Source organism: Manis javanica, chromosome 5 (assembly GCF_040802235.1).
Source record: "Manis javanica isolate MJ-LG chromosome 5, MJ_LKY, whole genome shotgun sequence".
Lineage (NCBI taxonomy): Eukaryota > Metazoa > Chordata > Mammalia > Pholidota > Manidae > Manis > Manis javanica.
In genome coordinates, this window is record NC_133160.1 from 23,961,910 (window position 1) to 23,983,505 (window position 21,596).

The 21,596-nt window shown below is 52.3% G+C and overlaps 1 protein-coding gene across 3 annotated transcripts; it reads right to left on the reverse strand.

Annotated features, from left to right (window-relative positions):
• Positions 1-4,891: 4,891 nt before the first annotated feature.
• Positions 4,892-20,170, reverse strand: BPIFB6 (BPI fold containing family B member 6). 3 transcript variants are annotated; one of them, XM_073236723.1, is made up of 16 exons: positions 20,041-20,170; positions 16,831-16,952; positions 15,408-15,507; positions 14,286-14,390; positions 13,673-13,822; positions 13,453-13,516; positions 12,926-12,986; positions 12,041-12,066; positions 11,068-11,244; positions 9,964-10,017; positions 9,416-9,589; positions 8,565-8,632; positions 7,083-7,128; positions 6,235-6,298; positions 5,759-5,835; positions 4,892-5,093 (listed from the first exon to the last, which is right to left on the reverse strand). In XM_073236723.1, the coding sequence occupies exons 2-16, from the start codon at positions 16,928-16,930 to the stop codon at positions 5,061-5,063; spliced, it is 1,299 nt and encodes a 432-aa protein (XP_073092824.1). In that variant the 5' UTR covers positions 16,931-16,952; positions 20,041-20,170; the 3' UTR covers positions 4,892-5,060. The 3 variants fall into 3 exon arrangements, with proteins under 3 accessions (XP_073092824.1, XP_073092823.1, XP_017518162.3); XM_073236722.1 differs by having other exon boundaries at positions 12,041-12,132; XM_017662673.3 differs by lacking the exon at positions 20,041-20,170 and having other exon boundaries at positions 12,041-12,132; positions 16,831-18,592.
• Between the last annotated feature and the right edge of the window lie 1,426 nt (positions 20,171-21,596).

Genomic DNA, 21,596 nt, shown 5'->3' on the forward strand with positions numbered 1-21,596 from the left:
CTGATGGACAGAATCCACCCTGCCTCCCCACCTACCCCAACTAAGGCTCAGGAAGATACAGAAGAAGCTTAAGGCTGCTGGGTCTTCGGGCCCTCTGCCCTCTCCCACTCCCGCCCCAGGTCTGCCCTAAAGACAGTGTGGCCCTGGAGAGAGGAACTCTGGGCTGGCCTGGGGGAAGGGTGCATCCCCACCCCGAAGGCCCAGTGTCTCCTGGGCTCCTGAGCAGGCTACGTTCCCCCTTCCTGAGGCAGCTGCAGGTGGTGATGGAGAAAAGTTCACCCATTCTTTCCACAGCAGGCATGTGTGCAGCCCCTGCTGTTGGCTAGGTGCTGAGGATTCAGTGGTAAATGAAAGAAACAAATCCCCAGCTCCAAAGGAGATGACCAGTAGAAATACAAGGCAACTTAAAATTTTTCTAGTAGCCACATTTTTTTTTTGAGAGGGCATCTCTCATATTTATTGATCAAATGGTTGTTAACAACAATAAAATTCAGTATAGGGGGGTCAACGCTCAATGTACAATCATTAATCCATCTCAAGCCTAATTCTCGTCAGTCTCCAATCTTCTGAAGCATAACAAACAAGTTCTTACATGGTGAACGAATTCTTACATAGTGAATAAATTCTTACATGGTGAACAGTACAAGGGCATTCATCACAGAGACTTTTGGTTTTGATCATGCAATATGACCTATAAACAATCAGGTCAAATATGAATATTTGTTTGATTTTTGTACTTGATTTATATGTTGATCCCACATTTCTCCTATTATTATTATTATTTTTATTTTTAATAAAATGCTGAAGTGGTAGGTAGATGCAAGATAAAGGTAGAAAACATAGTTTAGTGCTGTAAGAATAGTAGCCACATTTTTTAAAGGTAAAAAGAAACAAGTGGATTGATATTAAAGTGTAGTTTATTGAACCCAATATATCTAAAATATTATTGTTTAACATTAAGTCACTATAAAATTATTAATGAGATACTCTACATTCGTTTTCTCATACTAAGTCTACAAAATGCACTAAAGCACACCAGATTTGGACACAGCACATTTCAAATGCTCCATTGCCTTGTATTTCTATTGGCTATCATACTGGACAGTGCAGCTCTGGAGGGAACAGATTAGCACGTGATAGAGGTAAGTCAGAGGCTGGTGGCAAAAATAGAGTGGGGGTGCAGTTTTCAATCTGGTGGTCACGGGAGGCCTCATATTGGAGCAGGCGTGACTTTTGACCTGCAGGAGAAAAGCGAGCATGTCAGGCAGGTATCTGGCAGAGAGAAGGGCAAGTTCAAAGGCCCTGAGGTGATGTGTTCCAGGAACACCTAGGAGGCCTGCTTGGTTGGAGGGGTGTGGAGGACTTGGGGCCAAGTAGGTGACAGGGCCCTGCAGGTTACTGTATGGACTTGCAAACTGGCCTTTGTTTGCAATGCTTCTGCAGGTACTGGGTGGGACATCCCCTTCTCCAAGAAGCCTTCCTGCCTCCCAAACTGGCTATCATCCCACAGCCCTCTGGGATTCCCTCTGTCACAGTTTGGGCATGCAGAGCTATAGCCATGTTTCTGGATGTTTGTGGGTCTGCCTTCTGCATGGGCCCCTGAGTTCCTGCCTGGTGACATGGGGTGCTATTTGCCTCATTTACCTCATAACTATACAATACTTATCCTGATAACTAGACACAGGTTACTAAACCACACCAACTTTTAAAAAATAAGCTTTTTATTGAAATTAAAAACACATACAGAGAAAAGCTCCAATCTTAAATATACAGCTTGATGAATATTTACAAACTGAGTAACCCAGAAGCCCCCCGAGTCCCCTCCAGATCAGTGTCTGCCAAGGGTGACCACTGACTGTCCTGACCTCTAACCCAACGGATGAGCCTAGTACATACACCCTTGTGGACCATATAAATGGAATTGCACATGTGCACTCTTTTGAGTGTGGCTTCCTTTACATTCTGTGCCTATGGAATTCATTCCTTCTGCGTGGCGCCGTGATTCACTTTGCTTTGCTATGTACTCCTCCGTTATGTGAACACAGTACAGTTCAATCAGCCATTCTATCTAGAGGCACCTGGGCTTTCCATTTGTCAGCGATTATGAATAAAGCTGCTATGAATATTCTTGTCAAGTCTTTTTGGGGACATATGTTTTTCTCTTTTATTTCTCTACACCAGGAGTCGGGCTGCTGGATCACAGCAGAGCGTGCACACGCTTAGCTTCCCTAGATGATGCCGCGGCTCTCCAAAGTGGCTCTGCCACTGGGCATTCCCACCAGTAGTCTGGGAGAGTCACTGCCGCTCTGCTGCCTCACCAGCACTGGGAATTTCCAGTTATTTTTCAGACCTTTGCTTGAGGGAGGAGGAGAGAAAGCTAGCACCTAGCACTTACCATGTGTGAGTAACTGACATGTGGGAGACTTCTGGTTACCATGACCTGTGAGGTCAGCATTAGCATTATCTCCCTGCCTTACATTTGCAGAACCATGGCTTTGCAAGGGGAAGCTGCTGGCCCAAGGTCACACAGGGGTCCAGCTAGACCTCAGACTCCAACACTGGTCATCTTCACCACTGCCCAGGCTGGCCCTTTGGAAGGGAGGAAGATGCTACCTAGTTCTGTCTGCCTTATCTTCCCCAGTTCCTTTCAGAGTCCACCCCAGAGGAGACTGCAACCCCCACCCACTCCTCAGGCCCCTGTCACCCTCTTGAAATGCTGAAGCCAAGTCAGGTGTCGGGCCTGCACACAGGAGGAGGGGATTAATTAAAATGCTGCACAGCTCCAGGTCCCACCTCAAAACCCTGACTCAACAGGCCAGGGATAGAGGGCTCAGGAACTGGCATGTTTAACACACTCCAGGGGCCACCTGGTGTGCAGCTCTTTTGAAAGCCCTGGTGAGGGAGAGGGGGAGCAAGAGGAGAGGGTAAAGCAGGGGAGGGGCTGGAGAAGAAACGCCCCTGGGTGTTACTCCCCAAAGTGAAGGCTTTGGAGACCAAATTCCTGGGCTCAATTCCTGACTCTCTTACTATCAAGTGACTTACCTCACAGAGCTGCAATTTCCCCATCTGCAAAATGGGCTGATATTAAAGGTGCCCACCCTCACCTGACTGGTCTGGTTGGCAGGACAAGTGTCTGGAAGTAGACTTTAGGGCATCAAGGAAGGGGTGCCCGAGAAATCCAGACAATAACAAGATCCCTGGGTGGCCTGCCTGAAGGCACTGGAGCTGAGAGGGGCTGGGAAGGGAGAAGGAGGGCGGTGGTGACCGACGTGGACACAGATGCAGGGAGCATTCTGTGGTCTTCACAGTCCCAGGGGTGGGCTGCCTGGCAGGTCCCTGGGGGTCAACTGCTGGGGGCCCAGGGTCAAAGCCCTGGCTCTGCTCCCTTCCTGCTTTGTGAGCTTCAGCTGATCACACACCACTCTGGACTTCAGTCTCTTTAAAGGAGCTTGGTGCACCCCACTGCTGAGTGCAGTATGAAGGAGCGAGGAGGAGACAGGAACTCCGGCAGACAAGATTCGAGTCCCAGCTCCGCACAGAGTATGCCCTTGGGCCAGTCCCTTCATCTCTCCGAGCTTCCACTCCCTCATCTAGGGCTGGGAGCCTTGGAAAGTGAGCAGTGCCCGTGGACAGAGAACCTCACCGTCGCCTCCCCAGGGGGTGGAGTCACAGTGCAGGGCTCCCCCTGCCAGCTCAGCCCCCATTTTCTGCCCAGGTTAACAAAGAATGTTGAAATCAGCTTAGAGATCAGAGCAACCCCTCTCCCATTTCCCAGATGGGACAATTGAAGTCAGGAGGAAAGTCGCGGTTTGTCCAAGGCCACCCCGTGTGCTCCTGATCACACTGAGACAAGACCCCAGGCCCCCTGTGACTCTCACAGTTTTGTACCTTGGTTTCCCCAGCTATGCACGGGGCCTGGGGAGGGTGGCAGTGAGCCTTCAGGAGCCATGAGTGTGCCATGCAAACGTTCCACGTCGGGACTGGGGGAGTGGAGGGGGCGTCTCTGGCATGCCCAGGGTAGGTTATCAGCCACCTGTGGATTACCCAGGCATCTTATCCGCCAGGCCTGCCTCAAGGCTGCCATTGTTTCAGAGCCAGGAAATGATGGGTGATGGGATTAAGGGCAATGATGAGGGATGAGGGGCGGGCCTGGCATCCGGGCTGAGGGGAGGGAGGGGAGAGGAGGGGAGGGGAGAGGGCCTTCCCGGGAGGGCCCTCCCCCTTCCCCCCTCCCGGCCCTCCCTCCTCTGTGGTATGGGCCTGGGCCAGGCTGCGCCAGGGCACACCTGCAGGGGCCCTGTGGCCTCTGGGAGAGCTGGCCTCCAAGCCAGGCCTCCAGCCACACCACACTACCCACAGACACTCAAGTGTGCCGAGGCATGGACCCCTACCCTTACACACCCACCCAGATCCCCATATGCAGAGTCACTCCCACAGACACAAAGACCTTCAGACAGATGCTCTGAGGGCAGTGACATGGGGAGAATTCCTGGAGGCACCCAGGCCTTCCACTGGTGTGAACAGGGCCTCCTCAAGTTACTGGGATGTGGGGCAAGTGGCTAAGGTAGATGGGAAGAGTGTTGCCACTTGCTTAACTATGGCCTTGGGCAAGGGAGCTGACCCCCTGTGCCTCAGTTTCCTCATCTGTAAAGTGGGGATGGCAGTGGTGGCCCTCCCCTCATAGGGTTATTGTGTGGATGAAATGAGATGGTGCAGTAAGGCCCTAAACATGGCATTCAGCATGTAATCAATATATGCTCAGCCTGCCTCCATGGCTGTGGCCAGCTTCTCCCAGACCCCGAGCTGGTCTTAGACCCCAAAACCCACTAAAAGCTCACACATCGACTTGCTACAAATACAGAGGTCAAACATCAGATGTTTATGAGGGCCTTTCTCCTGTTTATTCCCAAGGCCCCAGACAGGGCCTGTCCCCCTCATGCCTCATCAAAGGAAGTGGCCACCAGTGGCAGGGAGCAAGGCCCCCAGATCCAGTTGGGGGCCCCTATGTGGTGCAGCTGGTTGGTGATGTGCAGGCAGCTGGCACGCGGGTCCTGCCCTGGTCAGTCCAGCTTCAAGTCCAGCACCAGGGCGTTCTGGCAGGAGGCAAAGGGCCAGGTGTTGGGGGGTTGGAGCAATGGCAGTGACCACCCCGGTGCAGGGTGGGATGGAGCGGGCTGTGGCCAGGAAATGGAAACTAGCACAGTGTTGAAGAGTAGAGGATGAATTAGACTTGCCTATGATCCTTCACCTCTCTGAGCCTCAATTTCTCAACAGTCAAGTGGGGATAAACATGCCTGTCTCCCAGAATGCAGCAATCCAGTGGGAAGAATGTGCGTTTAATGTTCCAAGCGCAAAGCTTGGCATGCAATGTAAAGCTAATACTTATTGAGCACTTACTGTATGCATTTAGGTGAATTATCTCAATGAATCATCACAGTAGCTCTCTAAGGTGGATACCCATATTATCATCCCCTTTTTAAGTCAAAGAGAAATGGAGGCATAGAGAAAGGTGAAGTTATTTGCTCAACATGGCAGAGAAGGAGAATAGCAGAATTCACATATCCTTGTGGGGAGCCCCTGGCCAAGGGGGGCCCAGGTTCTGAGGGGCAAGATCTCATTCAAGGAATTGGCAGGATTATACTGATGGCCACTTTGCTCCTCAGCCTGGCTCCCTCCGGGTTGGACAGGCAGGCTTTTGCTCTTCATTCGTTGGCTGAAAGTGTTGATTGACATGGCCTTCCTCAACTCCTTTCCTCACCTCTACTATGTCCAGCTCTGCCAGGTTGTAATTCATGTCCAGAAGGTCGGGAAGTGGGAGCCCCACTTGGAGCAAATCTGAGAAACACAGTTAGAGCCATTTCAGCCTGAGTGCTCTGTGGCTGATGAAGAAGTGGCTGCCGGGAGTGGAGCTGTGAGGACAGGGCAGTGACGGATTCATGGTGACTGCCAGCTGCACTGGCCTAGGGAGCATAAGCCTGAGCACCCTGTATTTACATCCCAGGGTCTGGGGTCAAGGCTGGACTCATGGTGTGGGGTCAAGTGTCAAGGGTCCAAATTGTAGGGGCCACTTTGTCCCCAGGCCGGTTCAAAGATTCGTAATGACCATCCATTCCCTTTCAGCCTCCCCCATTTGATGTCAGTGGACAGGCTCGGAGACCCCTAGGTGCCATCCCTTCTTGCTTAGAGGGCTTCTTGGCACCAGAAAACTCCTAGCCTGTTGGAGCCCTCCCTCACCATTGATGACTGGAACGTAGGCTTCTTGGAGGTAATCGGTGATTAAGCCAGTCAATCCCTTCTCCTGGGGGAAAGAGAGGAAGGGAAAAAGGCCTACATCTCGTCATTCAATGAATCAACAGATTTTTTCAGCCCTCACTCCAGCTAGGTTCAGAGGTCCTGGAAATGAATATTAGAGACATGAAATAATTTGTCCACCTTGCATCAAAACTGGGCCTGACCCTGTCTGGCTAGGCCGATGCCCTTCACCTCTGCTTAGTCCCTGTTCAGGTGATGTGTGGGCCTTGGGTCATGCAGGCGTGGAGGAATCCAGGAGACATTGGGTGGCCTGTGGACCCCATTCCTGCTCCTACAGAAAACTCAGTAGCTTTGATCAGTGGCTCATTCACTGCTTCTCCATATCTCAGTTTCCCCATCTGTGAAAGTGGAATATAATAGCACCTATTCACAGGGATTCAATGAGTTTGGGTATAGCAATAGGACATGGCCAGTGCTGTGTTATTATTATTAGCACCTACTAGATAAGGTTCTGTGTTGGGCTCCGAGGCTACAGAGACTAATGAAAATGACTGTTGGGCCAACCACGTCAGCTCAGGCTGCTGCTATGCATGACAATGTTTTTAGCACTAATCCAAGGAGATGTCCAGGTTCCATCCAGAAAATGAAATGGGTTCAGAAAGGCTAAGCAACGTTCACAAAGTCACACATCAGGTCAGGATCTCCAAGTCCCACAGTGACTGCATCACTCACTCTGCCTCTATTTCAGGGCCCTTCCCTATAGCCCCACGGGGGAACAGGCCCAGTCTTGCCCTTAAGCCAGACCAGGCAGACACACTTGGGACACTTACACGGAAGGCACCAATAGACGAGGACACCCGGGACAGGCTCAGCAATCTGTGGGGGAGAAGGAAACAAGGAGGAGCAGGGCAGCCAGTCACCTCCCTGGCCCTGGAGGAAGGAGATGTCGGACCCCTCCAACACGTCCATGATGCAGCAGTCCCCTCTACAGCCTTCAGACCAGGTGATCATAAGACTCTGCTGGATGCTGCCTATGATGGGGCACTCACCACCTTTCACTACAGCCCATTTTGTCTCTCTCAGCTCAAACTGCCGCCTCCTGTCAGTGGTCCTGAGTCTTTCTGTTGGGATCCCCAGCCATGTCTATCGCTCTGATCAAAGGCCAGGTATGCAGAAGTCTGCAGATCCTTACAGGGCACAGCTGAGGCCCCTTGCCTGACCCCTCCCCTGCACATCTACAGTAGGCACTGATATGTGCTGGCACCGGAACAGGCAATGAGATGGTCTTCTGGTGGCTCTATCTTTCCAACATCTAGTCTCTGTTCTGGTAACAGACCCTCCATTTTCTACTCTCCTTCCAGAGCACTCAGAGGGGGCTGAACCCAGAGCCCCCAGGGTGAGCACACAACCGACGCAGGCCTGGTCTTCCGAGCATCCCATCTCTCAAGCCACAGTAATAAGCTTAGGGTTGGTCATGTGATCCAGCGAGAAGAAGCTTTGGTAATTTTATTAGAATTATTGAACAAGAGACCTCTCTTTTGCTGGGCTTCCCTTTGCTGCCACATGGCCAGAGGCTGCTTGAGAATTCAGCCAACAAAGTGGACAGCAGAGGCCAAGGGAAGAGGGAGACAGAATATTGAGGACTTTGCCCACCTAGATCCAGCCACACCTGAAATTGATTTCCCTAGAGTTTTCAATTATATGAGCCAAAAGATTCCCTTTTGGGCTTAAGCCAGTTAAAGTTGGATTTGACTCTTGTAACTGAAAGAATGCTGGCTTAATACAGGTCAGATCAAAGATTAAAACAAATACAAAAATAAATGAGCAACTGAATGTGAAATTAGGATGTTGAGGTGGAATAATGAATGTAACACATGAAGTTACTTCGTCACAAATAGCGCTCTATAAATGTTAGCCGTTATTAGTATGAGGAAAGGCTTCCTGGAGGAGGTGGCATTTGAGGTGGGTGCTGATTGGCAGGTGACATTTGGGTGGCATGGGCAAAGACCTATTAGTGGAAAAGGGGACATGGGCCCACGATCAGACTCACTGTGTAAGAGCCTAGTGGAACAGTGGGAGCAGTGGCGGGAGAACTTGAGGAGGGCCTTGAGTGCCAGGCTAAGACTTGAGGAAAGATTATGCAGACAATGGGGAGCCACTGAGGGTTCTAGAACAGAGATGGTGACCAGAGAAACCTGGCCTTGTGGTTGTGCTTCATGGGTCAGAGGGAGACCCTGGAGCAGGAAACCAAGTGGTGCTGGTAACATCCATGCAAGGGTTCAGGGATGTTCATGTGGGCCGCAGACTCCTACCTGTCCAAAGAGGTGGCCATCTGCAGCCGGTTCTCGTGAACTGAATATTGGATTTTCAGGTTGAAGTGCTGCCATTGGGGGGAAGCAGGGAAAAGGCAGTGGTCCCCCATTAGGGCTGGTAGAACCGGGGCTTTCCCCCTTTCCTAGCACCACCACCACTGCCAAGACAAAGCAGAGGACGTCCTTTCTTCCCATCTCATCTTCAGGAGGTGAGCCCAGCAGTCTCCCCATGACCCCAGCCTGGGCTCCTCATCTTCCCTGTACCTGGCCCAGGACAGCACTCTCAAAAATAACTGGCAGGTTTGTAGGCCCCTGTACATACCATGTCATTGCCAGGCTTTGCACACCCTGTGACCTCCATCTAGAATGCCCTCCCTCACCAGCCTCCCCAACATCAACTCTTGGCCAGGTCAGCTCCTGCTCAACCTTCAAAACATAACTCAGGCATTATTACCTCCTCTGGGAAGTCCTCTGTGATTTCCTCAAACTAGCCTGGGGATCTCCCTAGGCTCCCACAGTCCTCTGGGTGAGTCCTTCACTGCTCTTACAGATGCTAATGAATGTTGGAGGGACAGAAAGAAGAAGAGTGCTAGGAAGAGGAAAGGAGGAGGAAGGGAGGAGGAGAGAGAAAGGGAGGACTGGACTACTGACTCTCAGTTTGTTGATCTTTCTCCCCATTCAAACGCCCATGGGCAGAGCCAAGGATCAGACTTCAGGCTGACAGTGCCCAGAGATTAGGATCACACAACTGAGATTAACTAAGAAATCCATTATTGGGCTGTCAGCTAAAACCCCACCCGCCAGCCTCAAACATCCATGGAGGGATTGAATGGGGAGGAGACTCTACTCACAGTTTCTAGGCGGAAGAGGGATACAGGAGCCTTGTGCCGCCGCCGCGCAGCAAACATCTCCAGGGTGCCATGGAGGTGCAGCAGGCTTTTGCCTGTCTTCATGGTGACCCGGGGGGGCTTGTTTATCCTGATCTGTGTCACCAAGGGCTTTGGCTTGGGATACGCCTCAGCCACCTACAGAAACCAGGGAGCTCCCCTCAGGGCCAACCCTCAGACTGGTGGCCTCAGTTAAAGCCAGGAGTCCGTCACGAAATAGGTGATTTCTACCTGGCGTACAGGAAGCAGGACATGCAAAGGCTGGGATATGTCTATCAGGAAATAAAAGAAACAAAACAACCTGGCTATTTCTACATTGGACATAGAAAGTACAATGCACAAAAACTGAGCTGTCTCCACACTGGATCAAAAGAGTACTGCATGGAGACGTTGGGGTGATTCCACATTAGACCAGGTGGCATTGAACAGTGGCCTCCCAAATCCCTTGACTCTTCGGCTGGAGAACAGGGCACGGCAGGGGCATGGTGGCCCTGAGTAGCTGGGGCACTCACTTCAGGGATGAAGCCAGCCAGTGTCTCCGTGGTTTGTGAGGGCAGCTCTCCAATCTGCAAAATAAAAGTAAGGTTAGGATTGTTGAAGCCTTCCCTGACCCATCCTGATAAACATCTCCTCTGACTCAATTAGATGTGCTCTCTGAGGTTCCTTTCATCAAAACCCTTACCACTCTGTGATTAAGTAGGTAACAAGCTTGTAGGCAACCTAGATGGAGGCTTACACATTCCAGTGCTCACAGTGCTGAGCACAAGGTCAAATGCTGAGAAAATGTTGGGTAAAAGAGCAGGCAGATAGGTGAGAGGCTGGGGGGGTGGGGTATGGATGGATTTGTGGATAGATAGATGGATGGGGGAAATGGATAAACAAATGAGTAGGTGAGTGGATGGGGCGTGGATGGATGAGTGTTTGTGTAGAAGAATAAATAATAGCTGTGCAGGTGAATAGGCGGGTAGAGGGATGAGAGGAATCATGGATAGGGGGATAGATGGATAAACAGATGGTGGAGTGGTCTGATAAATGTACTGATGAGTGGATGGGGGGTGGGTGCATGGACTGGAGGATGAATGGATACATTGGGGTGATGGACACACGGATGAGTAGATGAGTAGGAGATGGGTAACGGAGAGTTGGGTGGGCAGATGGGTGTCCGGGTGGTAAGTGACAGAAGCACAGGTTTGCTCATTCAATAGTTTCAGGCCCTGGTCTGAATGTGGGTGCTGTGGAGGAAGAGATGGATGCTAGCTGGGAGGGAATAGAGTCTAGGGCATGAATACATGGCAGTGAGATAGATGGATGGGAGGAAAACTGGACAGAAAGATGGGTGGGAGGGCAATGCTTGAGAATTATAGGCTGATGAATAAACTCCCGTTTGTAGGGACAGTTGGATAGATGGACGAGTAGACGATCTGGGTGGTTGGTTACATGGCAAAGAAATGGCGGATGCTGAGTGAACTGATGATAGAACCCAAATCAGCCCTGGCAGCTCCTCGTCCCAGTGTTGCCCATAATCACAGGATCATTCTCAGGACAGACACACCAGGCAGAGACTGTCATTCCAGGGGGTAGGCACAGATGTGCATGGGGAGCCATGGGCAGCTCACCGTCTTATCCTGGACGTTCACATTGAAGGACTTCTGCAGAAGGGCAAGCTCTGCTGTGAGGAGGGTGGCTGAGAGCAGCAGCTGGGAGGAGCCTTCAGCATAGCCTTCGGGGAGCTCGAGGGCCTCGCCAGCCTCAGCGAGCTGGATGGCAGTGCCCTCCTGCAGCTGCACCACAGGCTGGAGGACGGCCGAGAGAGACACACTCAGCTCGGCCATGAGGACTGTGGCTGGCGGTGAGTCTCAGTCTTCCAAACTAATGGTGCTCAAACAGCCCCGAGTCAGCAAGCCATGAGATGACAGAGCCAGAGCAGGCTGCAGGGGTTCGACCTTCCCGGTGTGCAGATAGGCAGGCTGAGGCCCAAGGGGACAAGGGGGTCGCCACCAAACCACTGGCAGTCCCTCCTAAGCATGCTTAAGTGACCTCAAATTAATCTGACTCTGACTGGCTGGAGTCCTTATTTATGTAAAATGTGTTTTCTGTTTTAGTCTAAGGAGAAGGTAAACGGAAAACAATGTGGGGCCTATAAGAACCAAGCTAGGGAAGACTTGACAGGGAGATGACTTCCTGGGATTTTTCTTCCTATTCCTGAGAGATGAGTCTCACTTAGTCACCCAGAGTTCTGGAAACCTGGTGAGGCCCCAACTCTGCCACCAGCTTACAGTGGGACCCTAGCCAAGTCCTGCCTTTCCCTGGACCTCAGTGTTCCCATCTGTACAGTGGGGGGGGTACAGCCGGGTGAGCCACTCGTGGGGGACACAGACAGCCTTGAGAGGAGGTGTGTGTGGAGTTGGCAGCCCTGGAAATCAGCTCAGGACTCAGGGCTCATGTTGAGAGCAGAAAGTGGGCGATGGACCCATGTCGTAATACTCCCATGGTAGGCCTTTCCACCCTCCACAGCCCTGGCACAACCACCTGCCCTGGTAGAAGCAGGCTGGTGTGACCCCAGCCCTCTTGTGACCCCCTGGTACTTACACTGAAGTCCACTTGGAAGTAACTGGCTGTGGTGGTCGGAACGGATGTCAGGACATATTTGACAGAGCCCATCTGGCCCATGGGCGTAGGGACTGTGCAAGATGAGGTTCCATTCAGAGAGACACCAATCTGGGGCAGCCTATGGGAGCTGGCACCAGCTAGCTGCCACCTGAGCTTAGCCTGGGCACCAGGTAGTCTGTCTCTCTGTGTGACCCAAGGCAAATTGCTTAACATCTCTGAACCTCAGTAATTTCACCTGTAGAATGGAGGCAGTGATGCATGACCTGGAAAATCATCCCCCATTCACATTACTTTGCAGGCACAGAATTTGAGAGTTCACCAGTGGGTGTCACAGCTCAGTCCCCATAACAGACTGGCAGGGTCAGGATTATTGGTTCTGTTTTACAGATGCATAAACTGAGGCTCAGAGGAGTGAAGTGCCTTGTCCTAGCCACACTGCTGGGCACATGAGCCAGTTTCCTTCAGTCCTAGCCATTGGGCTTCCCTCTCCCCCCCTACTGGGGAGCTCTTTGGACCCTGAGATGATGGAAGCAGCAGATCCCCTTGGCAAAGGAAAGAGTTGGGTATTATCACTATTGGGATTAACCACTCAGGGTGCAAGGTTTGTGAATGAGTCTGAAAAAACTACTGTTCTTGGAGTCTCAGGGGTGATGGATAGAATACTGGATTGAGGGCTGAGAGGTGAGGACCCCAGGCCTTAGGCTTCCCATTTGGACAGTGGGGGATGGACAGATACCACAGCCTCAGACTTCCTTGGTCCCAAAGCTAGGCTGGAAGCAGGTACTTGAGTGGGAAATGGGTACATTGAAGTCTGGCTGTCCTGATGTCCTCACGTGGGAGTGAGGCATGGCTAAGGTTACTCACCACTCAGGTTGGCCCACTTCCTGTTCACATACACGAGGACTGCATCGATGGCTGGACACAACTGGAAGCAGAGAAGGCACTGGGATGAGGGGGCCCCTACATGAAGTGCCCCATTCCTCACTGTTGAATGGTACTCCACGGGGAGTCCCAAGAGCCCTGGTGGGACAAGGACTGGAGGGGAAACTGAGGCCACAAGTCACACAGAAAGTCAATGGCAGAGCCTAGACTAGAATCCTGCAATATTAGTGACCACAGCCTTTGGACTTAGTGAGGATTCATTCCTTAGTGGCTGGTGATCTAGGCAGGGTCGGCAAGCTGTGGCATGCAGGCTGCCATTTCCTCCTCCTGTGCTCATGGCAGACATCACTCAGTGATCAGAGAATTTTCTCCCACTGAGCCAGTTACAGCCGCAGAATCCTCCTCAGTCACTCTCAGTCAGTTATGATCACTTGAGATAAAATACACTTGCCAGCCCTGGTCTAAGCACTCCTAGAGGTGAGGGGTACAGGCTTGCTCTGGGCACTCACCAGGGTAGGGAGAACTTTGCGTAGGGTGCTGTCCAGGAGCTTGTTGACAACCTTAGGTGGCATGCTGGACACAGAGGGTGGGGACAGAGGCATGGATGGCAGGAAGTTAGGCCCAGGACATACAGGGCCACAGTTAAGGAAGTGCAATGGCTCAGGAAGCAGGGTGCCAGGCCAGGGTGGCAGCGTGGACAGCCTTCCTCCCGGCCGCAGAGCCCCTCACCTGCTTGGCAGTTTGGTCTTCATGCTGACCAGGATGACCTCACAGCCCTCGCTCTTGAACACTGGGAGGCCCGAGGCCTCATCCTGCAGAAGCCGGTTGGTGGCTGTGATGTTCAGGACCAAGATGATTTCCATGTTCCCACCCATGAAGCTGGCGGAGAGGGCAGGCGGGCACCATGGGCATCTCTGTCACTGTGCCCACCATCCCCATCTCCTCTTTGCCCACAGTCTCAGCATCTCTGCGAGGTGGAAAGGGTAGGGGACCACCCTCACAGGACAGAAAAGGAGGTGGCACCTGCCCCAAATCACAAAACCAATTTTTCCTCACCCCACTTGCTTTGGTGAGCTCCTGCACATCCTTGGGAGACAGCAACATCTCCCCAAAGCCTCTTCTGATCCCCCCACACTGCCAGTGCTTCATCTGTCCCAGGCTAATCACTAGTCTGTGACTGTCTGTACTCAGCTCTGGTTACCCTCAAAGGTAGAAACCAAGTCTGCATCATCTCAGACCGCAGCAGCCAGGCGAGACACAGTAGCTACTCAATAAATATGCCTGTAAGAGTGAGACAAGGATTCCATTCCCCTTCCCACCTCCCCGCACCTGCCATACTCACCTCTTGCCAGTGATGGTCATACCTGTGGACACACACTGGAAAATGCCCACCCCAGGTATGAAGTTCAATGTGATAACAGGCAGCTGCACGTCCTTCACCTTCAGACTGGGAGGGGACAGACATCCATAGCAATGAGAACTGGGCAAGCAAGACCCAGGCCCTCCATCCACTCCTCCACCACCTTGCTTGGGAGGCCTTGGATAAACTCCTCATGCCATATCACAGAGACAAGCCTGCCTTGTGGAGCCATCATGAAACACAAACAAAAAGACTAGACATGAACCAATTAGTACACAGAAGCACTCATCATGTGTGAGTCAGGACAATGGGATGACTGTGATTTGGGGCTGCTTCCTTCCCTTCTGTGGGCCTCAGTTTCCCCATAGGAAAAATGGGGAGGTTTGCTTAGATAAGAATTTATCAACAGTGGCATCATTAACATTTTGGACAGGATAATTCTTTGTTGTGGGGGACTGTCCTGTGCCCTGTAGGATGTTTAGTGGCACCCTTGGCCTCTATCCTCTAGAGACACTAGATGCATCTTCCCCCAACACTCCAGCAAGTCATGACAACCAAAAATATATCCAGAAACCAGACTTTGCTAAATGTCCCTTGGAGGCAAAATCACCCATGGCTGGGAGCCACCAGTCAAGATTCAGGGTAACAAAGATGTGACACATATACCTCCACCTGCCCATCCTGAGCTCTTGGCAGACATTGCTAATTGAACCCTCTCCAGCACATCATTCCAGGCAGCCCCTACTAATCAATTCCATATGCCCCTTACAATGGACCAAATTTGCCCCATCATTAGATTATTGTTGATGCCTTTCTGGCTTTGCCACTTGATTATTTTTCACTCAATTTCATGTTCTTTCAGCGAGCCCCTGCTGCATACAGGGAGTTGGAGTTTGGCTTTTCAACCTCACTTTCCCCTCCCAATGACCCTAGTGGATGTCTAAGGCCCAGGCAGGAGCAGTGACCTACCCAAGGTCACAAAGCAAGCCAACAGCAAGGCAGGGAAGAGTCCCTGTGTCCTGCACCAGCTCTCTCTCCTGCCTTCTCAGGTCCTGGCATGGCATTCCCCACTACCTCCTGCCCCAGCTGCCACCCCCTGCTCACTTGGTGATGCCCTTGATGGGTTTCATCCCTGGCCGTTTCTTGCCCGCCTCAGCTGCCATCTTCTCCAGGATATGACTCTCATCCAGGGCACTCTGCACCTCTGGAAGGGGGGAGGGTCCAGAGACACTCACCAGGCGTCCCCACTGCTTCCCTGCCCTGGGCCAAACTCTCAGGCATCCCAGGCCCAGGCCATTTGCAGATCGCTCCACCAGGTGCCCCACATTCACTGTGTCCTGCCATGGGCTGGGCAACCCCGAGACCCAGAGGTGAGTCACGCCCAGCCCCTGCTCTCCTCTCTAGCCTCAAGGGGGAGACAGGGCCACCAGCAATGACAGAAATGAGTGACAAGAGCCATAATAAGTGCAGACAGCTGGAGGAACCACAGGTGGGGTTTGGGCTAGGAAGGGAAGAGAAGGGGAAGTCTTCTAGGAGGAGGTGACAAATCAGCTGGTCTTTGAAAGGAGGGATAGGAATTTTCACCAAGAAGCAAAGGGAAAAAGGAGGCCACGCTGGGCAGAGAGCACAGCAAATGCAGAGGTAGCGAAGGGGGGGGGCATGGGGAGGCCCGAGTAGGCAACTCAGCATGGCTGGAGGGCAGAGAGAGACATGACAGAGAACTCAGAACAGTTTGCAGGGGTCCTCTCATGGAGGCCTTGCACCCCGAGCTAGAGTGTCGGCTTTATCCTGGGGCACAGCTACTCCCAAACCTGGTGACCAGGGAACTCATTCGGGAGCTTGTGAAAGTGCTGATTCTGTGCATGAAATTGAGGCATTCTGATTCCCCAGGCCTGGCAGCCCCAACCCCAAATGACTCTGTGCCAGAAACACTCTATAATAGAGGCCATTCCAGGAGAGGAGACAAATACTGAGCTGATAGAACTGTCATCCTTTGGTTCTGGATGTGACCATTTCCCTTGAAGTCATGGAGCTCAGAGGTAGAAAATAAATTTTACTAAAGCTCCCCCAAGGGGATTTTAATCTCACGCTTTATTTGATCTGCCAGGTAAGGACTGGTCACCCTATTTTACATTTATTTACCTTTTACATTTACAGAGAGACAACAGCAACACAGAGAGGGTAAGTGACTTGCCTGAAGTCACACAGCAAATTACTGGCAGAGTTGGGATTTGGCTCATGTCTGTCATCCTTACACCCCACTTGTGGCTGCCAACCACAGCCATCAGGGCCAAGTGAAGGGGAAGGGGCTCCAAGGAAGCAGGATTTCTGGCTCTGCCTCCAACTTGTAGGGGGACCTTGGGAAAGTCATCTCATTTTCTCTGGGCATCAGTTTCCCCCCTCTGTAAACCGGAGGGATGATAACATATTGCTTATAAGTTTATTTTGAGGATTACAGGATGCTCAAGGCCGTGCAAACATGAACATCCACTAGGTACTGTCCCAGCCCCCAGGCCCATGAGCTCACCGTGGTTCATGATGTCCGTGCCCAACCGCAGCAGTGCCCCAGGGTCAGCTCGTGTGCGGGTCAGCAGGCCGCAGAGTGTCAGAAACAGGATCCGCAGCATGGTTCCTCCGCTGCCACGGAGCCTGAATGGGGTGCAGCCCACCAGACCCTGGCTCCCCTGGGAACCTCCCATGCTCTAGAGCAGACTGGGCCCTCTGGATGATCTTGGGGATCCAGGAGCCTTTGGACTCCAGCCAGTACAGCAAACCTCGTTACTGCCTCCCAGAGGGATCAGTGTCCTCTTAAACCCAGGGCCTCTGGAATCACCCTAGGCAGGTCACTTCTCTCTCAAAGCCTGTTTGCTCATCCGTGGACATGCTGCATTCTACCCAGCCTGCATTATCAGCTGCATTTTTTCATGAGCTCAAGTGTGGCTCAGTGCCAGGAATGCTGGGGATGCAGAGGGGATTCCTACCTGGTCCCGGCTTGGGGACCTCCCACGGAAGTATGGGAAGAGGGTCCCTCTGCTCCCCCAATCCTGACACTACAGCCAATAGCATCCCTCACCTCCTCCAGCTCAGTCTCACTTACAGCAATCTCATCACCTCACCACAGGGAAACTTGGGCATGGCCCCAAAGTCTCACAGCAGGTACATAGGTAACTGAAAAAGGACCTCTTATCCTGGGTCCTTCAAGTCACCTGTGAAATACCTATCACAATCCTGGACCCTGGGAACCTCTGCCTCCTACTTACCAAGACCTGAAATTCTCCCAACCAGAGGCCAAATGTTTATTTCAGGTTTGAGCTGTGGCTGAAAAGAATCAAGGTGGGGCCAGGGGGCCTGGCCTGTGCCACTTGGAGATGCAGAGTTCGAGCTGGACTCCTGCTGGCAAGGGCTTAGCCGTTGAGGGCTGCACTGATCCATGACAGACACAGGTGCCTGCTGGGGGCCCGCCTCCCCAATCAGAGCCTAGGCCTGCATTCATTCACTCATTCATTCATTCAGTTAGCATTATTGAGTGCCTACTATGTGCCAGGCAGACCAGGCTGCACATACATGGTAGGGAGAGTCCTACTCCTCCCAAATCTTAAAGAGAAGCAATAGAAAGGGATAAAATGTGAGTGTGTGCGTGCACGTGCATCCATGCTCACATGCACATGCGGGGTGGAGATTGTTCAGGGGAGGACTCTCTAAAGAGGAGATACTTAGGCTGAGACCTAAAGGATGAGAAGTAGCCAAAATTTAAAAAGCCAGAGGAGACCATTCGAGCCTACAATCAACATTTGCTAAACGGAAGTGTAATCTATTTCTCATCTCATTCAATTTTTAAATATCTATCTAGGCTTGACAGTCATCAGTCTTGGTGTTTCCTCAACCACTGCAAGCACACACTTGCAAACACTTGCATGTCCAGTGCCAAATCTCTTTAAAAATCATCCCTGGAAGGACTGTGAAGTTCAGTGCAGTGACGGAGCTGGGAGGGGCTGGGTGAAGGTCTCCTCCAGGCCCAGCCCCATCTCTCGGTTGGGGAGACTAAGCCCTGAGACAGAGCGCCACCCAGTTTCCCCATTCCCAAGCCAGAACTGAGGCCAAGTGTGAAGGCCACTCAGGCAGGGTTTTTCACCCTCTTGGAATAGTAAGTGGCTTGGGATAACATGGTCATGCAAGTGTTTCTGAGACAGTCAATAGCAGGGTTTTGTTTCTGTCTGTGCTGTGCTTTTGTCTAAGCTGTCCCTCCCTCTGAGAAGCCCTCCACCCACCCATCCATAACCTACACATCTCTCAAATCCTAATTTCAGCCTTTGCCTCCTCCACCAGGAAGCCTCCCCTCAACCCCCAACCACCCCCAGGCTCAAAGACTACAGCTTGAACTTGACTGTGTATCTAACCCATCCCACCCCAAGATAAGGGTCTCCTGCTATCCCCACCCCCAATCTTTGCTCATGCTTTTCTTCCACCTGGAGTCCTTTCCTCCCTCTCTCTGCTTGCGAATGCTCCTAGGTGCCCCCTAACCTGCTCCTGTTGCCCCTGTCCAGCTCTGAGCTCCTGCAAAGCAGGAGCACAAGGAGGCCCCACAAATCAGCTGTCTCCTTGATTTTGCCTAAGCCCTAGAATATTTGAAGATTGCAATGTCCTGTGGCTTCCTGTCAGGTGGGGAGCACTGGGTAGGGGTCGAACATAACGCCAAGCCCTGGCCCTGCCACCCACTTGCTGTGTGATCTCAGGCAAGTCCCTTACCCTCCCTGGGTCTCAGTGTTCTCATCTGTAAAAGGACAGAGCTGGATAAGACCCTCTCAGGGAGGAGTCCCACAGAGTAGGGCCTGTCCTTACCTTGCCGAGCCCAGGGATGTCCTGCAGATGCCTGAACCCTGCCTCCCGACCCCGGGATGAGGAAGCCCTTATATTTGGGAGCCTGATTAGCTGCTTGGATAATTAAGGGCTTAATAAGGCCAAGATAATTATCTAGAGGTCCGAAGAACAGGTGCCCCAGTGCTCACATGACGCTTCAGTCTGTTCCAACGTCAACAGCATGGAGGATGGGGGTGGCTGAGAGCCTGAGAGGCTGCACGAGCGCGGGCACTGGCAGGGGATGCAGCTACCCACGCAGGCATCAGGGCTCTCACTGCCTCTCCCTAGCCCCAGAGCCTCCTCTAAGGCTGGACGCACAGCTGGCACTCATCTGTTCCTTCCACAAAGACTTATTGAGGACCTATGGTGTGCCAGGCCTGTGTGGGGCGCTAGGGATGCTGCAGCAAACAAGGCAGTTGGGGTCTCCTCAGCAAGGCGGCAGCTACACAGCCAGGCCATTCTGGAGGAGGCAGGGTGGTGGAAGCCACTGACCGGGAGTGATGGGATGGGGAGGGAAGAACAGGGTTGCTGTCAGGGTCAAAGACCCCTAGAGCAGGGCATGTGGGAGCTGATACTTGAGGGGTGAGGGGTGAGCAGAGCCAGCCCTGCAGGGCACAGAGAGGCAGGGCAGGCAGCAGCCCCCTGGTGCAAAGGCCTGGGAGACGTGGGCTGGCTCCTCAGGACTTGTGCCCCTCTGAGACTTGCCTGGGACCTAGGAGCTAATGGCAGTGCGGGCTTCTCAGAGAGACCCTCCTGGGGGAAATGCTGGGAGGTGGGAAATGCCAGGTGGCAGGTATTTCATTCGCAAGCAGAGAGAGGGAGGTATTTCTATCAAGGGAGGTATTTCTATCAAGGGAGGTATTTCTATCAAGGTCCAAACCTGGAGGGCAATGAAGACTGGTGACTCCAGGGCCACACAGCGAGCTGGCCACAGGGCTGGAGCTGGAACTGCAGCCTCACGGTGTCCAGGCCCTGCTCTGCTCTCCGTGAGGCCCTTGGGAGGCCTGGCTGGGGGCTCCTGGAGGGTGATGAACAATGCCAGAGGAGGTTTTTCCTGCCAGAAGACTGGGGTTTTTCCTCATCCATTCCCCAGGGAGCCCACAGGTCTGGCAGTTCAGGGAAGCCCCTGTGCCCACTGTGCACAGAGGCCCTGGAGGCCAGAGGGAGGAAGGAAGGAAGGAAAGGTGGTTGGGTCACTGGACTGACCACTTAATGGCTGGACCCGACATACTGAGCTCATGATCTTTTTCTTATGGACTGGGTTTGTATCTTAAAATTTTTGTTTTTCCCATATTCCAAACCACCTAGCCTTGGGCTGATCTTCTATTAAGTCCGAACAAAAGTAGGATTAATGAATAAATGAATTAAGCACCAAATGAAATAAAAGCCACGCTGTCCTGAGCAGACTCATAAAGTTAGATTTTATAGTCTGGCCCTTTCCACCCCCTCAGCACTATCCCTATGGCCTCACCTCCCCAGAACTGGGTTGGTTCCAGGCCCCTTCGCCTGTCACACTGAGACTTTAGGGATGAACCTAGAACCCTTATAGAAGAGAGGCTAGCACCACACCGTGCCAAGGACTTGCTTACTGATGGTGGAAATTCGGGCACATTCTACTCCAGGGAAACATAAACAGAATGTGAATCTAGTATATCTAGGCAGGAAGGAATACTATGTCTGGCTAAGAGATTAGCTTATCAGGAGGAGAAAACCACATGGCTTTGGCTTGCCAGTATTTGCATCCCTCTGTCTTCCCTAGGCTATCTTGTCCTGTGTGACCCGCTGGGTTTGACGGGTAAAGGAATTAGACATGTTTGGTGAGGCCACAGCTCAGGAACAAAACACTTGCTCATGACCCCAGTAAACCAAAGATGGAGAAACTGGCTGAGAAGGCAGTGAATTCCTCATCACCTGAGGCTTGTGACCCAAGGACAAATGCCAGGTAAGGGTGCTGGTGAGTGAAGTGGGAGCCAGCATCTATGTCTGGATTCAGGGAGGTGGCAGCCCCAGGGAGCTGCCACCGCCCAGCCCTGGGACTCGGCTCAGTCCTCTCCTCACTGGGCCTTAGTCCGCGCATCTGTGAAGTGCAACTCCACACCGTGCCTGCCTGACTCACGGGGATCTTATGAGGTTCAAGGAACAAGATGGGACACGACTCTGTAGGGGGCAAACGTCACCAGGTGAGGACCCAGTGCCTAAAGTGCCACCATGACATCCATAACTTCCAGTGCATCCACACTGCTCTCCAGGGTCCCCTTTCAAAATATGAGCTCCTCTGGGCAAGGAGGTGATGGAATCAACAGAGATGTGGTCCCATCTTTCTCTTCTCCCAGGCAGCTCTGGTGGCTCCAGCAACAGACAGGACCCAGGGTCTCCATGCGGGAAACTGGCCTTAGGTAGGCAAAGAGTTTGCTGGGCTTGGCTGCAAGTTGCAGA